An 18,494-nucleotide genomic window follows, 5' to 3' on the forward strand; every position below is an offset into this window, starting at 1 on the left:
CTTCATTTTATGGAATCAGAAAAAACCTCGAGTAGTCAAGACATTACTCAGAAATAAAAGCAAATCAGGAGGTATCACATTACCAGACTTCAGGCTATACTATAAACTGATAGTGATCAAAACAGCATGGTACTGTCACAAAAACAGAGAAGTAGATATATGGAACAGAATAGAGAACCAAGAGATGAACTAGGGACTTATTGTCATTTGATCTTTGACAAGCCTATCAAAAATATTCAGTGGAGGAAAGACTCCCTATTTAACAAATGGTGCTGGGTGAACTGGCTGATGACTTGTAGAAGACTGAAACTGAACCCACACCTTTCACCATTAAAAAAAAATATTGATTCTCAATGGATAAAAGATTTAAACTTAAGACATGAAAATATAAAAATACTAGAAGAGAGTCCAGGGAAAACACATGAAGAAATAGGAGAATATTTTATGAGGAGGACCACCCAGACAATTGAAGCAACACCAAAAATCCATTATGGGAATCTGATCACAAACTAAAAAGCTTTTGCACAGCCAAGAGCACAAGTAGAGTAAGTAAGTAAAGCAGACAACCTTCAGAACAGGAGAAGACTGTTGCAGGTTATGCTTCTGACAAAGATCTGATAACCAGAATCCACAGAGAACTCAAACTAATCAATAAGAAAAGGACAAACAGCCCCATCTCTATGTAACCAAGAGACTTGAACAGAAACTTCTCTGATGAAGACAGGAGCATGGCCTACAAACACATGAGAAAATGCTCATCATCTTTAATCATCAGAGGAATGCAAATCAAAACCACTTTGAGGTATCATCTAACTCCAGTAAGATTAGCCCACATCAGAAAATCCCAAACTACAGATCTTGGCATGGATGCAGAGAGAAGGGAACACTTCTTCACTGCTGGTGGGAATGCAAGCTAATACAACCTTTTTGGAAACAACTTTGGAGAATGCTCAAAGAACTAAAAGTAGATCTACCATTCAATTCTGTAATTCCTCTACTAGGTATATACCTACATGATCAAAAATTATTTTACAACAAAGACGTTTGCACCAGAATGTTATTGAAGCCCAAATCATAATTGCCAAGACATGGAAGAAGCCCAAGTGCCCATCTACCCATGAATGGATTAACAAATTCTGATATATGTACACCATAGAATACTATGCAGCCATAAAAAAGATAGAGACTTCACATCTTTTATGTTTACCTGGATGGAGCTGGAACATATTCTTCTTAGTAAAGTATCTCGAGAATGGGGAAAAAAGTATCCAATGTACAAAATACTACTATGAAATCAATATATATTCACCTACACATTCATACAAATGGTAAAACATAACTATAGTCCAGAAAGTAGAAGGAAAGAGGAGGGAGAAGGGAGGAGAGGCAGGAGGAGGGAGAGTATTTGGGGGCACCTCACCTAATATACATGATGCAGTGGTACATTTCAAAACTTTTTTTTAAAAAATTATAATTGTGATAGATGTGTTAATCAGTTCAATGTAAACATTTCACATTGTATATCAAATCAGTACACTGAACCCCATAAATGCATCAGTGTACACAGTTATGATTTAATTTAAAAAATGAAATAAAAATAAAAAAGAAATAGTAAAATAGAAGTAATCAGGCCACAAGAGAGCCTTTTAGGCATTGCCACCTGGACCAGAAACCAATACAAGACAGTGACAGGCCCAGAACCTGAACACAGATTGTCAGAGTACAATGAGTGGTTAGGTGGTTAGGGAAGCAGATTATACCTGCTGGGGTGGTGGTATCAGAGTAAATACAGATTTGAATAAGGTTGAAGAAGGGCTCTGAAACTTCATTGACTGGCAGAAGCTTCTTTTCTTACCTAGAAGGATCACTAGAATCCCTAGGATGAGAGATTGGTGCTGGCATGTTATTTCTTGCTTGAGTGATGATGACAATTGCATAACTCACAGGTCTTAGCAAAGATGGTAAGTAGCAGAACTGCAAATAACCTAAAAGTATTTAGTAGGGAGTAGAAGGATAAGGTCTGAGTCCTAGAACTCAGGATCTAATCCTCACTTTCATGGACCCTTTTGTTTAAGAAACAGTTGTGGCCAGAGCTTCTCAGGTCTAGCAAGAACCAGGATAAGGAAGGGAGTGACATCAATGTGTCTTGGGTCAGGGCCAGAGCAAGGAGTTGGGAGGAATATCAGCCCTGGAAAGCAGGCTGGTTTGGAGGTGGGGTGAGTCTTGGTAAAGAGGGAGAAGTACCTTGCACAGTTGGCTCTCCTCTGCTGGTTTTCTACCTGGAAACATTTCCTGGCTTTCTCTTCACATCCTTGCCCAGCGGGTAGAAGAATATGGGAGGATGGATATTTACAGAGAGGACATACAGTATGTGAAGTTGGATTGGGTAGAATAAAACAAGTGGAGAAAGAGATAAGCAATAATCTCTGTCCTGCTCTGACACTCACTAAGAATGTAACCACAGGTAAGTCATTTTACTTGCACAGATCATCTATGAAGTGGATGGGCATCCTTGGAAACCCTCTGTTCTCTTGAGTTTTATATACATAAACGTTTTTCCTTGTGATCAGATTTGATGTTTCATACTTTACCTTCTTCTTATATAACAGATTATTCCAGATAGTTGAAAATGTGGGCAGAATTCTGTAACATTTTGCTTAAAATCCAGACTTTAACACAATTCTTCCTGTAGGGTGAGACAGTGGGGTTATGAAAGAGAAGAGAGGGAATATATTTTGATTATTTTAAATCACATACCAATGGATTGGTATTATGAGGATACCACTTTTGATCCTCACATACCAATAGGATTTACACTTAAAGCCTGGATTCATAAATGTTAGAATGGATCCAAGCTTTGACTGGAAGGCAGTCAGTGGTTCCCATATTTCTCATGCTCGTTCACTTTGGTTTCTTTATGTTAAAAGAGGAGTACTTCCCAGAACTAGCCATTTCTCTTGACTATTGCTAAGAAATAATTCAGACACCAGAGCATTTAATACATACCATGAGATGAAGGAAAATAGAAGATACCCACCCTGATTTCCATTACAGGGAAAACTCTGACCCAAAATAATTTAATTCTGTCTAGCTCACTTCCCACATTAATAAAGTGAAAAAGCATTAAAAGCTAATGTCAACTTCTTTTAGGATTTTTGGCAGGCTCTTCTAGAAAAAAGGAGGGGAAAAAAACCTTTCTTTCACAGTGATGGGGACCCAGTGACACCAAGGGCAAGAGAGACTTCAAAATGAAGAAATTGTGTCTGTTCTTAACATTGTTCAGACAGCACTGATTTTCAAATACAGTTTGTTCTTCAGAAGTGTGCTTACTTTAATAAACTAGCTATCACAGAAACCAAGGGATCCACAGCTCCTTTTGTTGGAAGTAATGAAAAGGAAACTAAAATTGAATGAGTTGACTTCATCATTACCCATGGGACTTAATCCCACACTCCCTGTCCTCCCTCTACCCAGCACCTGCTAAAAGCAATGAGCTTCAGCTGCCTAGTGAGCTGGAGTCTAAAGCTCTGCTCATGACTACAGGACTCAAACTTGGATATGGGCCCATTGGACAAGGAAAGAATCTAAGCAAGATAATCACTAGAGCTTTCTCTAGGAGTGGTATAAAGTGTCAGAACAAGAGACTTCGGGAAGGTAGGGAATCTTAAGTATAAAAACTCAGGTTGGGAGTGGAAGGAAGGATTCACAGGAAATTCAAAAAAAATCATCACTGTCTAGGTGACTTTCTCGTAAAACTCAAACTATAATGTGATAGATAATATCATTTTCTAGATATGTGGTGAGAAGAGCTAGACTTCTTAGGGATTTCTAGCAGAATAAACATGTACAAGGGGAGCATGAACATGTGAGAAGAGTGGAAGAAAGACATTTAGAGGAAGCTTTGTGGTTGGGTAACTGTGGTAAGCTGACTAATGGCCCCCCAAACATGTCCAGATCCTAATCCCTGGAATCTTTGAATTACCTTATATGGTAAAAGGGACTTTGCAGATGTGACTAGTTAAGGATCTTGAAATGGAATTATCATCTCAGATTAGTTGATGGGCCTTAATGAACCTTGATGATGTCCTTTGATGAGCACTTGTAGGAGAAAGACATAGGGAGATTTGACTACAGAAGACCAAAAAACAACGTGACTACGGCAGCAGAGATTGGAGTGATATGGCCACAAACTGAGGGAAGTTGATAGCCACCAGAAGGTGGTAAAGGCAAGAAAATTGATTTTTTTCTGGAGCCTCAAGTAGAACCAGCCAACCCCCTGACTCTAGCCCAGTGAAATTGATTTCCGACTTCCGGCCTCCAAGACTATGAAAGAATAAATGGGTGCTGTTTTAAAACCACCAAGCTGGTAGTAATTTGTTACAGCAGCCATAGAAAAGCAGCCCAAGGATGACAGGATGAGGAAGAGAGAGGGTGCACTATTTTATTAGCTGCTTTGTGAGTAGGAGATGAAAGACATGCGAGACTGCTTAAAGAAGCCTTTAGGAGGAAGAAGACAAAAAATGCGGGGCTGATTCAAGGGCTGCCTCTAGATTTTGATAAGGGATAATGAAACAAAGGGGATTTTTTTTTTTATTTGTTGTGGTAAGACATTTATACTCTACTCTTAATAGTTTTGAAATGTACCATCGTATTGTGCAGGTCCCCCCAAATACCTCCCACCTCCCTCCCTCCTCCCTCACCTCCACTCTCCGTCCTCTTCCCTCCTTCTTCTGGACTATAGTTAGAGTTTTTTTAATGAAATTTTGTTGTACTGTCAGAATGAAACCCATACCCAGTTTTGGCACTTTCTCAAGACTAGGAAAACATATACTTTTCAATTAAAGCTTATTTTTGACAGATAATCTTTTTTTTTGCACATAACCCCAGTGGACTCAGAGGTACAGAGGATTTTATATTGGAGATTTTATAAGAATTTATGTGCCATTTGGGCCTTTAGATAAGTATTCAGCCTCAAGACAGCATTTTCACCAAGACTCCAAATCACTGGGAAAATGATGGAAAGAGTGCTATATTCATTAGATGTCAGCTACAGTCATTATGCAGCCAGAAGAACAGAATAGAAAGAAACCATACTAAAGAGAAGTCACATTTTAAATTGAGTATTTTTGTCAAAAAGCTGTACTTAGATTCCATATGCTATTATTAATACTGAAGATTAAAGTGTCTTCCATATGAAGCTCAAAATTAGTTCTCAACCTGCCTCAATGGATAATCCTTCTTATGGAGAAAAGAGGTCAATGGCAGACATGATGGTTTAGTTGAAGGCCTTGCCCAGCTCTGCCCTCAAAGATCAGATTCCCATTGAACCTGCCTGACCACAGTGTCTTACTTCTCGGAAATAAAGAAATTCTCGGCTGGGGAAAGTAGGGGGAAAGGATGACTGTTAGTCATGCTTAGAGCGTGTCCCTGAAAAGACAAAAGAATGGTTAGATTTGGAAACACTTGAGAAAGTGAGAGTCCACAAAGGCTAGAATTAGGGATTATTTATAGATTTGATGACAGACTGTCTCACTGCCTTAGACAGAACATATGGCGGGGTGGTGAATAGTTAAAATTCATACACTGAATACATAAGCTCTAACCAATGAGGTAGAGAGGAATAAAACATGGCACTATGTGAAAAACATCCAAGTGCAGTTTGCCTTTTTGTGGGAAAGACTTGGCAGATTCATCATCTTCCTCACCTCGCTGAGAACACTAAAGGAAGGGATTAAACATTGACGCTGATACATTCGTCCTCCTGGGAAATTTCAAATTCCTCCATTCCTCACTCTCACTGAATGCTGACTAGCAACTAGGCCAAGCCCAGCCTGTCTTCTGTGGCAGCAAGAAAACTCTTATCCACTTGGTAAAAAAGAAAAAAAACTGCGGAATGCTGGAAGTGCGAAGAAGACTTGGATCACATAAAGAGAAAGAGGAGGATGTGAACTTAACAAAGAAAAAGATAAAACCAGACAGAGAATATTATTCATCAGAATTCAAGCTGATAATTCTAAAGAAGTTCAGACCCTAGACTCTATGTCTCAGGGTCCCAGATGTAGAAGGGGGTGGAGCAGAAGGAGAAGGGGGCAGTTTTGCTGTGCTTCAGTCAGGGTCTTCATAGAAATACAAGGCAGTTTAGGAAGGGAAGAGAGCTAAGAAAAGGATTTTTTCCACAAGTACAGAAGGAGTCAAGGGATAAACAAGGAAAGATGAAGCAGCAGGACCCAGCAACAGTGAAAAGTCCTTTGCTTCCCCTAGGCCTGGAGGGCAGAGGAAGGGCTTAGTCTGAGCTTCTCCAGAGCCAGACACTGAGACAAGGATTCCTGGGTAAGTGGTTTTGACAGTAGGGAAGAGGGGTAATGACACAGGGATTGAGAGAAGGAACATATACCAGTAAAGTGTATCAAGCCAGTTACCACTGTAGGCAACTGGAACTTACTACTTCAGGCAAACTCTGGGGGCCCACTATGGAGGGGAAAGCATGGGTCATGGGGTTATCCATGCTAGGCCAAGGGGTCCACTGTGGCTGGGCAGAGGTCAGAGCCTAAGCAGGGTGAGGAGAGTATTCTAATGGCAGAATGACCTAGCCTGGGGCTTTAGAACACAAATAGCGTGAAAAGGACATCCATGAGAGAGCCTAACCTGGGAAAAAGAGCAACAGCCTGGAATGAGAAGCAAAGCCCAAGCAGAGAGAGTAGGGTACCATGTGGGTGACCGGGAGGAAGAATATGGGAGATACATTTTATACTGCTGGATTGATCAGATAAATAAATATATTAAGGCTATAAAGACCAGGTTTCTTAATGTCAGAAGAAGGACAAATGAAAGAAAGAAAGAAATCTAGAGTGAATCACCATGTAATGTTGTGTTGGAATTAATGGGACACGTGTGAGTCCGTGGATTTATAGATAAACAGATAGTTAAATGTGTATATGTACGCATGCGTATTATGTATGTATATGCGTATACACACATATGCATACACACTTATATTTCTATATTTACACACATATCTATCTGGATAGATGCAGATCCCCTGTTCTGTCCACTGTTGGGAATCCCAGCAGCATTGAGCATAACTAGTGCCTACATCTGGACTTCTAAAACCACTTTCCACTCAGAAGAAACCAGGGTTCCTTAGATAGCAGGTGATTTTAGCGTTGGGACAGGGGAAGCTCAGCTGAGGCCAGATTATCTCATTTGGCCAGAAAGCAAGGAAGTGCTGAAAGAATGATGGGGACACACACGGCAGAAGGACACAAGACTCAATTTGAATGGGCTCCCACTGGCCAAAGTTAGGTCAATTTCAGTATCAAAACAGAATAATAATAGTAACAAATCTTTATCCCTTGAATAAAGACACCATGATGTCATACGGATATAAATGAACAAATCAATACATGGACATTTTGATGAGGAACAGAAGATTTACAGTTTCCACGTACTTTCCCACAAAATATTTATTAACTAGAATGAGGAAAAGACTATTCCAGTGGAGAAGCTTGACAGACACCATCCCAGTTGAGTGATTAAAATGAACATTATCTATAATGTAACAGAGCCACATTGTGAGTGCCTCATAGGATTACAGTTAAAAGAGCACGTTATCATTTCTGTGTTATTTCTGCCCAAGATGAAGAACTGGATTTTAATCACAAAGAAATATCACACTGACCCAAACAAAGGATATTCTACAAAATAACTGTTTGTAATCTTCAAAAGTGTCAGGTCCATGATGTCCAGACTGAGGAACTGTCCAGACTGGAACACACTACAGAGATGTGACAATTAAATGCAAAAGAAGACCCTGGACAGACTCCCAGGCTACAGAATCCTTTATGGACACCACTGGCAAGTCCCAAATGTAGCCTGAGGATTGGGTATTAGTGATGTGTCGATGTTGATGTCCTGATGTCGATTGCCACCTTATAATTACAGAGGACAATGTCCCTGTCTGTAGGAAGTACCTACTATTCACAGGTGATAGGACATTAGGTCAGAAACTTACTCAGGAACTGAATGGTCCTTGCACTGAAAATGAAAAAAAGCAGCTGTTCCAAGAAATGTGACTATGCTCAAGAACAAGGTCAAACTGGAAGTTTTAGCTAAGAAAATCAGTTCCCCACCCCTCAAAAAAGCACAGCAAGTTATTTTCAATTGCTGAATATCAAATGTTCATTCTCTAGCTTGTTGCTACTGCTAAAATATATTTGACAAGAGGCTCCTCTTAAAACCAGGTTTTATTTCATGGAAATTTTGTTCTTTAACAATTCACTCGGAAATGTACAGTGCTGAGAAGGGCAATGCTTCAAGGCCCAGCATGGACAACCAGGCCAGGCGAGCCACCATGAAGGTTCTTCCCACCCGCAATTGTCCACACAGAAAGCTGCAAGCAACCCAGGAAACACCTCTGCAAAGCCAGTCACCTTAGCCAAGTCAGCTAAAAACAGAGAACACTATACTTGATTCAAATTACAAGTTCAGTACTATACTGTACACGTCAGCATTACACATGCTTAAGATAATATAAGTATGCGTAATGGCACATAGGGTCTCACTTGTGAAGTAAACTATAAGCAGGAAAATACAAATTTTAAAACTACTAAATAACCCCATTTTACCTAGAGTTTAAAAGGTTGCCATAGGCCCCCTGACTGCTTAGAAACCTCAGGTATACAGATAAAAAGGGGGCAAAATATTCCAATTGACAATAATCATTTCACCTGTATTTAAGAACTTTACTGGACAAATTATATTCTAAAGAGGGTTATTTAGAAGGGCTAGGGCCATTTTTCATACTGGATGGTTTCTAGGAGAGGGAATTGTGCCCTGACATGTGTGTGTTTCTGCCCAGATCCTGCAGGTCAAAACTCAAGTAGAGCCCACTGTGATGCCCAGGGTGACTTCAGCCTCTCAGGGCAAGAGCACAAGGTTCTCCTGGCCAAAAGGAATCTCTTAACCCTTGGAATTCCACCCAGGTATGGCTGATGATGTTGATGCTCCAGGCTGATGGGGACCACTTTGACCTGAAAACCCCGAGGCAACATGGCTACTGATTGGCAGCAGCCTATAGCACCTGCCGCTTTGGGGTTAAAAGGATCATTTGCTGTACCCCGGGAGAATGTTGGCCAATTAAAGATAGTTTTTTTGCCTTTTAATATGATCTACATAAATAGTTAAACTTGTAAGCAATAGTGCCATAAAAACATAAGGAATGGTAGAAAACAGGATAATAAAATGAAGTTGCTTTTGATTCTAGGCAATGTTTCTTACCACTAATGTCAACAAAGTAAACCATTTTAACTGAATTTGGGGAAATAACACATCTTTCTGGAGTAAAAATATTCTTGCAAGGAGAATACAGGCAAATATACCCATCATCAATTTTATATCTGTGTGTATATGTATATTTTATATATGTATACACATATATAAATACACACACACAAAAAAAAATACAGAGAAAGAGAGAAACAGGTCCTTATTCAGAGTGGCTGTCAGGCTGTCAAGTAGTCATGTTGTAGTATGTTTATAAGGAAAACTGTGGGCAAGAAAAAGCATCTAAGATGTGGAGACAGAGACTCCATCCCAGTGAGGTCTATTTGTTGAGCACACATGATCTAGGCTGTCTATAAGGCTGGTTGCATGAGGGTATTTGTTTTGCAAGAATTCAGTGGAACCACAGCAGTCTGTTAAAATCTCTATTGACTGATACAGTCACTGGCCCAGAATGAAGAAAACACCATCAGGAGATGTATATGGTCAAATCAAGTCAGACTTTCCGTGGTCCACGAAATGAGGAAATCAAGCACTTCAGGTTGCAGAAAACTGGTGAACGTGGTTCATGGCTGGGTGCCAGAGAGTTCCAGATTATGGAGTCACATCTGTAACAAAAATTTAGCATAAGTTCTTCCAAAGCTCTCAATTTCTTTCATCAAGCTTAGCCCTTTCAATATACTTAGCCCATCCCTTTGCCTCTCACGCACATACCCACATACCACATGCATGCAAACTCGCTCTTTTGTTTCCCCCCAAACTCGCTGTTATGTTTCCAGACCCACTCCTGTTTCCATGTCTTCTGTGCAGTTTGACACAGCCCAATCTCAACTCCTACAGCAGACATTATGTGAACGCCTCACTTTGAAACTCTCTGCCTCTGATCCCAGCTGCAGCTAGAAGTAGCGTGAGTGCTGGCTGACCAGGCACAATAGCCTGCTGTGTATCTCTGCTTTTCTACCTCCTGGTTTTCTCTGAGGACTGAGAGCAGCCTCTTCCCAAGCACAGGGCACAGACCAGGGATGAAGGGAAGTTAATGATCTATGCAGGCAGCCCCAAATCTGCAGGGCTTGAGCCAGGGGATAATGCCCTATGCTTGCCATCCTCGGGGAGAACGATTCCATAGGCATACTCACTTCGCAGATATCAGATAAGGTCAGGCTGCTGTGGCCTGTAGCTGAGGTTTGAGTCATGTGCCCCCCCCCATTTGCTCTGCCTCCTCCTTGCTTATCTTACTCTCCCTGCTCCCCCATGCCTTCCACTTGCACCCAAGTCCTTATCTCAGGTTCTACATGGGACAATTCCAAGTAAGACAGAGCTCATTATCATGAGCACAGAGAATGAGAGAAAACATATTTTTTGAATAGCAAAGCCACAAAATACAAGTTATTTGCTAGTGTCAGAGCTGGGGAAACTGAGACAGTCACTGAGCACTCTGGGCATCAGTTTTCTGTCACCTAAAAAATGAGGTGGTCAACTACAGGAGACTTTTTAACTCCCTTCCCAAGGTATAGTCCCCATCATGACACAAACTGTGTGTGACCCTTGACCATTGAGGGGTAGCAAAAATGCTGTGGCTTTGCTTGTCACATTATTCCAACCCCAGAGGCATAAGATGTCCACATTTTTCATAATGGATGCTTCAAACTTTCTGAGCACTCCACAAACTTGACAACACTCAGTTCTAACACCCAACAGAAAAGGTCAAAGTCTCACCAGAGACTTGGGAAGCCATCTAAGTTCCCTCAATTTGCACTCTCTACATCATAATATGTAAGTATAATCACCAATTTCTCCTTCTTCCCCCTGGTAGCACCAGCCCAGCTCTCTCTTCCTAATCTGGGTCCAGAATTCCCACGCATCTGTGTATTCAAATCCACAGTATCTGACTTGGTAACTTGCACTTAACTGATATTCAGTAAATGCTCATCAAAAGACTTACTAAACTTTTCAACAAGACTTAGACTCATCCCAGTTTTTGAAATATAGCAACTGGAAAATTGCTTTGATGCCATTGTGACTTATAAATTTTTTGGTTATTTTCAATAGTGGTTTACAAACATTGCTTAATTGTTTTCAATATATTTCAGAAAGCTTAAATCCAGTTAAAGTGAAAATCTAGATTTTTCACAGAAAGTACTGATATTAGGCCTGAAAACAAAAAATTAAAATCCCAGCCTTAATCAAAAGAATGCTCTTCCCTACCCAAACCCCTGAACGGACCTGTACCTGTAAGTATGGGTTTTTTGGCTGTGCTCACTGCAGCCATGAACATGTATTCACTGTTAGGGTCATGAACGCTGGATTGATACTTCTGAAAGAAAAAGCCAGAAATGTGGGTTGTCATCTGCTCTTCCCCATCTCCAAATTTGCTTTTTGACTGTTCTATAGTCTTCATTGACTATGAAATAGTCAATGATAAATGTGATAAAAGCATATAAAAGTGACTTAGGCTTTAGGCTAAGTAGGAAAAAAATAAGAAAAGGGCTTCACATAAAAAGAGCCTTTCACCGAACTTCCTTCCTCATTTTGCTTTTATTGCTTCTTCCCCAGCAGATTTAGATGAGGGCCCAATATCATTCTCTTCCCTCTTTATCTCTCTTTTCACATTCCAGTCTGGCACAGATATACTCTCGTCTGGCCAATGACCATGCTGTATGGATATACTTGAGTACTAGCATGTTTGTATAACATGTAGTCTGATACAAGTCCTTTGAGAAACTGTAATGTGAAAACTAAAAAAATTCCCCCAGCATAGAGATTTTTGTTGTTGTTGTTGTTCTTTATCTTTCTAAATAGCTTTTGGGTGGTTTTCTTTATTTCTTAGTCTAATAACGTACCATGTAAAGAAGCTGCCAATTTCCTTCTCATCTGCAACTGACATATCACAAGACCTTCTCACTGATTGTTTTTAACTCAGCAGTTGAGCAAAACATAACTATTTCATCTCTGTCCTGACTCTTTGGAAGCTTACATTCAAATATGCAGCCTGTGCTCAATAATTTTGAAAATATCAAAGGCAACTATTTTTATGTTTTAACCTTCGTCCTGACCTTTTGTCTTCCCTGGGCCCCATTTCCTCATATTTTTGAATAATAATAACAACAACAACATATCTCTCCACTGAGTCAAGTTCTATTTGGAATACAAGGGTTGTAAAACAAATAAATGAGTAAACTTCTGTTCCAAGTGCTTAATTTAATTTGGTAGGTATATCTTAGGGGAAAGGAATTCTGGCAAGAGCAATGTGTACTTTTGATGAGAAAATAATAACTGATATAGCTTGGTAAAGCAGATTCAAGAAAAGATAGGAATTGCTCACCTTTTTTGTAAGCCAAAAAGTAAATAAGCATCCAAAAACACAGACTATAACAAGAGCTGCACATCCTATTGACAACCAGAACTTCAGTAGGCAACAAACTTGTGGGAGTTGTGGTTCTGTAGTGGGAAAAAAGATAAATTGAAAAAAAAAAATTCTGAGAATCAAATCTCCTCTTTCAGTGCTGAACCACAGTTCTTTTATCAAATTCAAAAAACCTATTTAATCAAATGAAGCTTTTATTCATTACAATCATGAAATCCAGTCAATGGCAACTAACACCATCCCAGTATTACAGCAAAGATCCAGAAGCAGAAACCTGTTGATAGAAATGGTTTTTCTGCCTATATTTTGCAAAAGATTTAGCATTAAAAACTATTTTCTATAACATGTTATAAAACTATGATTTTTTAAATCATCTCACTCCATTCCACAAACACAGCACCAAATCAAACCTAAAATCTTAGGTGAATAGAGATGATAGCCATGAAGTTGATTATTTGTCTTCATTTTTTCCCTAATTTTTAATGGCATAGGTGTTTTAAAGACAACATGACCTACTTCTAACTCAGCCGTCTAATTGAACAAATTACATTTTCTGATTAATACTAATAACAATAATAGTAATAAATTATGGCTTATATATCTCCATTATAAATGATCATCACGAACTGCATGTTAATGAGTTGCTAGATAACAGGTCCTTATTTGTCCTAATTGTTTTAATTAGTAAGAAAAGTTGTCAAAACATGAATGTATTCTTAAGTCTGGAAGATGAAAGCAATGTCTTACCATAAATATGCAAATATTCTCTTTTAAGAATGCTTTTAAAAGGAGGAGGATCAAAGATCGACAGTTTGCAGAAGTAATAGCTGGCATGAGAACGGTCCAAGTTATGTAGAAAGAAAGAGACGCCATTGTTGGACACTTGAGGTTGACAAAAACTCAGATTTTCAGTAGACACGGTTTTTCCACTTCCCTTTGTCTTAGTGAGATTACAGAGTATTTGGCTCCCTTTTAGTAACTGCATTTGAAATTGTTGGACAGTCTCGGGATATTTGCATAAAACTTGTACACCTCCGTTGTGAAAAGTAAACATCTCATAATTGGCAGATTCATTGATTTGTCCTGGATAAAAGAAAGATAAAGCGAAAGTGACACTTCATGAATATGTTGCCCTAATAGCTGTATTTTAGCATAAAAGTAATTTCTTCTGTTCATAAATTCCTCTCTGTTGCACCAAAATGAAGGAGCTTTACACATCCCACCCTCCGCCTAAGAAAGAACGTAAGATAAAACTGTGTCCTAGGAAAAAAGAAAAACCTAACCAGAAACTTGCTTACCACGTGTGAATATATAATCTGGAATACACTGAATATTAAATAATATATTTACATAGCTTGAATCAAACAGGTATGGTCCCTGCCTTTGGCTGCTTTCGAACGTAGCACATCATAATTTGTATTAGGAATGGAATACTACTCAAATAAAGGTAGTGGGCGAGGGTGGGTTATAATTTTAATGAAAGAATCAGAAAATGCCACTTTAAGGAAATGAGTTTCAGAATTGAAATTGAAGGATGAGTAGAACTTAGCCAAATAAGGAAAGATACGGGAAAAGATACATAGTTCAGGAAAAAAAAAAAATTGTAAAAGTACAAAATACCTTAGACCAAAGATGAATGATTATATATAAATGTATATTTACATTATACCCTCCCCTGGAAAGTAAAAGAACAGAAAAATCATTTTCCAATGATAGAAATGTACTTCCTCGCAGTCCACTGAGAACTGAATCAAGGCTTGATGATATAGCTAAGCCTCAGATTTTTATTTACTTTTTCAGTTTTTTAAATAAATGTCGGCTCTTGGGAAGCCAACACTGTTTTGGTGAACTACATAGGGATCACAGAAAGAAGAAACTGAAATGGTTTGGGCCTAGTTATAGATTCTGAGTTAGAAGTATACTCAACTTACAAACACCTAACCAACATTCCGTTTGCACTTACAAATGGAGGCTATAACAAGTAATAAGTAAATGTGCCTGTTCCAACTTACATACAAATTCAACTTAAGGACAGACTTACAGTAAGCTATCTCATTCGTAACCCAGGGACTACCAGTATTAAATTTTAAATTCAAACTGTTCTTTGCCTTTTTTCTTTTTCTATTTTCTTGTTTGTTTAATGTTGCAAAGTTTCATGCTGAAATTCTTTAAGAAAATTACAGTGTGATGGGTTTTTACTTAAATTTCAACATCTTTTGTCTTTATTTTTGAGAAAACTATATGACATGTGTAAAGGACTTTTAAGGAAAAACTTACCTAGTTCTCCCATGAAATAGAAATATCAATTTTATATGTTTGCACTTTATCTTCTGGAAATACACTTATTTTACTTAGCAAACATATCATTTTGTGTTCTTCTGTTGTCATTGAATGTCATATCATAAATATTTCATTTTTACATAGTCATCATAATTATCCTCCTAATGACTATATGATAGGCCATAATGTTAATCTATTATAATTTATTATAACTACTACACTAATGGTGGGTGTTGGGATTATTTTCAGCATTTTCTTTTGTACAAATATTATGACATTCTAGAAAAATATTTTAAAATTATTATTATACCATACATTGCCATTTTGCTTTCTGAAATTTATAATAGGATTAGTGGTATATAGGAGGACCCATTTGCCACACCTCTGCTTGCACAAGTCACTTTAATTTTATTTAAGATTCACCACAATTATTTTTTTAATATCTCTAGGCTTTAATTTATATCTCTCTTATTATTAGGAAACAGACTTTTTACTCGGGGAATTGATTATGAAAATAAGCACCCTATTCTAGTTTTCAGTATGGCTGTCCTTATTATTCAAACTAATTTCCATACCAAAATAAGAAAAAATGCTGAATAAAATGTCTAAAAATGTTATTGAAAAGATCAAATAGCTGGCATAAAAGAAGAGACATACACAGTTAAATTTGAAGAGAGAATCAGAACCCAGAGAAATAAGCAGAGTTTGGAAGCTGCTTTTACTCCGAAAGCATTTGCTGATCACCCGAAATCAAACTCATTCTATGTCTCAACTCCTAGAGTTTTCAGTGAGGAACCTAGAAGAGGACCCTCTCCTCAATAAGCTGGGGTCCCAAAGAATGACATCTTCAGAGCACAGTTAAACCAGAGGTAATATAGCCCCCATTGAGATTATAACCCAACTTCACAGTAATTCAATCATCCAGAAAACCTTAATCTTTGCATTTTGGTGGAGTTTTTTGTCTTTGTTTTTTTGTTTGTTTGGTTGGGTTTTTTTGTTCACTTGCTTGTTTGTTTTTTGAGATAGAGTCTCTCTCTGTCACCCTGGGTAGAGTACCATGGCATCAACATTGCTCACAGCAACCTCAGTCTCTTGGACTCAAGCAATCCCCTTGCCAGAGCCTCGTGAAGACCTGGGCTGACAGGCGTCCACCATGATGCCTGGCTCATTTTTCTATTTTTACCAGATACAGGGTCTCGCTCTTGCTCAGGATGATCTCAAACTAGTGAGCTCAAGCAATCTACTCATCTCGGCCTCCCAAAGTGCAACCTTTGCATTTTGTTTAAGGTGGTCTTGTGCTGTTATTAACCCCAGGCTCTTGAAAGTAAAAATGCAAACTATTACAGGAAGAAATGATTTATATCCTAGGCCTCAAATCATTCCTACAAATAATGTTTAAATTTAATGATAAGCACATCATAAAAATAATGAGACATATAAGGAAACAAGGTAACAACAGAAATAACAAACCATAATACAAAAAGAAACTCACAATTAGTATATTAGAATTATCAGGTCTCAAAAACTAAGAGGATTAAGCTTATTAGTTTTAAGGAAATAAAGAAAAACTTATAATAATATTTGCAGCACACGGAAAATTTTTAAAAGTCAACTAATTTGAAAAAGAACTAGAATTGTCAAAAAAATGCACTGAGATTAAAAACTCAATAGATAAGTTTAATACATATTAGACAGAGCTAAAGATAGAATTAATAAAATAGAAGACAGAAAATTATTCAGAGTGGAGTCACAATCCACAGATTCAAGAATTCCAACAAACCACAAGCAACTTTTTTAAAATTATGCACACCTCAACATATATTAGTGAAAATCCTAAAAGTAGGCAGAGAAAAGAGACTGATTCTGATTACCTTTAAGAAAGCAACTATTAGACTCACAGGTGATATCTCAACATCAATAATAAGAGCCTTGACAGAGTGGAACTGTATCTATTATTTTCAATGTGCTGAAAAGAACTACCTGTTGAAATGGAATACAATGTCTAGGAGGATAGGAAAGGCATATGCATTTTGAAACTTATATAAGTGAAGTATAGATGTTGCAATTTCTTACATAAAAATAATCACTAAAATATAAAAACAGATCATATAACCTAACCAAACATCACAAAATTCAGCCTATCTGGAGAGGAAGAAAGTGTTGGCACTTCAGGAAAGAAATGGGTGGAAAGCTTTCTGTGTGCTGACAGCGTTTTATTTCTTGAGTTGTGGTGATTATGAGAGTGCCAAAGTATGGCTTATAATTATTCATTAAATTACGTATTTATAGTATTTTACTTTTCTACAATAAAAATGTTTTAAAAGAATACAGAAGGAAAGTTATGTTTGCTTCATTTTAAAAACTTGATGGAATGATCCAAGGGTGTTCAGACATTTTTTCTTTTCTGCCACACATCAGAAGAATAAGAATTGTCTCGAGCTACATAGTAATTACAAAAAAACTAACCAAAACTGATGGGGAAAAAAAGAAAGATTCATGCATACTTTTGGCACAGATAAGCCAAATAGTCTTCAAAGAATATGTGTACAGCCTACAGGCCATAAGTTGGACGCCCAGGGCAAAGGGGAAGGAACTGACACTATGAGAATCGGTGCAGCCAAGATTAGATTAAAATAAAGGGTGTTTTTCTTGGGTCCTTATTTGTCTGAAAGTAAATTATATTGCCTTACTATTGCTTTGATGCCTATATCTCTATTGTCTGCTGCAAAAGATAAAATCAGTGGACAGGTTCTCAGTTCCTTTAGAAATGTTGACAGCAAATTTCCCAGAGACCTTAGAATGGCAGCAAGTAAACCACCAAGAGATCTTGGAGCAAAAGTGTCTGCGGCCACAAAGAGACAGATGCATTGCCTTCTACTTCTAAAGACGGTTTTGTTAGCAACTTTTCCCCCCTGCACCCACTGTGACTAACATAAGAGGAAATTAATGGTTAGCAGTGCAGTGAGGTGAAAGTGCAATGCCGTGATTCCCAAGGAAACCAGAAGCAAATTCTGGCTCTGCCACTAGGAAGGCTCTGTGACCCCGTACTTCGGTCTCCTTATCTGAGAAATAAGAAAGAGCTACAAAAAAATCTTAAAGGTCCTTCTAAGGAATCTTTCTATGGATTCAGAATCAGAACACATCTGTGAGATGAAACAACCAAGAGAGCTAATATTTTGCTATTGGGTGAGTCCTCCAGAGGGAAGCCAGTTTCCCACAAGTCCCTCTCTGTCTCAGCACTGTTATGGGCTATTCCAGGGAGTCAGAAGAAAGTAAAACGAATGAAACCTTTACTGTTCTTGCTCATAAAATTATTTAGGTAGGGCTGTGCCACGTTTTTCTTGAATGGCATGTTAAGAGCATGTGCCATAAACACAAACTGGGGTTCCTGAGTGTCATTTGTATTGTACACTCTTAATTATTCATTTTCAATCATTTTAACCTTAAAAATACCTGGATAAAATACTTTTATTATTAAATGTAGTGATAAGAAAGCTGACTTAGGTTTCCACATACCTAATGTTTAAGACTTCCCTCTGAGGCTTGGTGCCTGTGGCTCAAGTGGCTAAGG

The 18,494-nt window shown here is 38.2% G+C and overlaps 1 protein-coding gene across 1 annotated transcript in view; it reads right to left on the reverse strand.

The window, feature by feature from the left end:
• Window positions 1-11,458: 11,458 nt before the first annotated feature.
• Window positions 11,459-18,494, reverse strand: part of ICOS (inducible T cell costimulator) — a 17,799-nt gene continuing 10,763 nt past the window's right edge. Inside the window, exons 2-4 of the mRNA XM_023510380.1 lie at window positions 13,391-13,726; window positions 12,602-12,717; window positions 11,459-11,593 (exon numbers count right to left, since the gene is read on the reverse strand). Coding sequence (XP_023366148.1) covers window positions 11,459-11,593; window positions 12,602-12,717; window positions 13,391-13,726 — 587 coding nt within the window. The remainder of the gene's footprint in view (window positions 11,594-12,601; window positions 12,718-13,390; window positions 13,727-18,494) is intronic.

The sequence above is a fragment of the Otolemur garnettii genome, unplaced genomic scaffold (assembly GCF_000181295.1).
Source record: "Otolemur garnettii isolate 467f Iridium unplaced genomic scaffold, OtoGar3 scaffold00013, whole genome shotgun sequence".
Classification (NCBI taxonomy): Eukaryota; Metazoa; Chordata; class Mammalia; order Primates; family Galagidae; genus Otolemur; species Otolemur garnettii.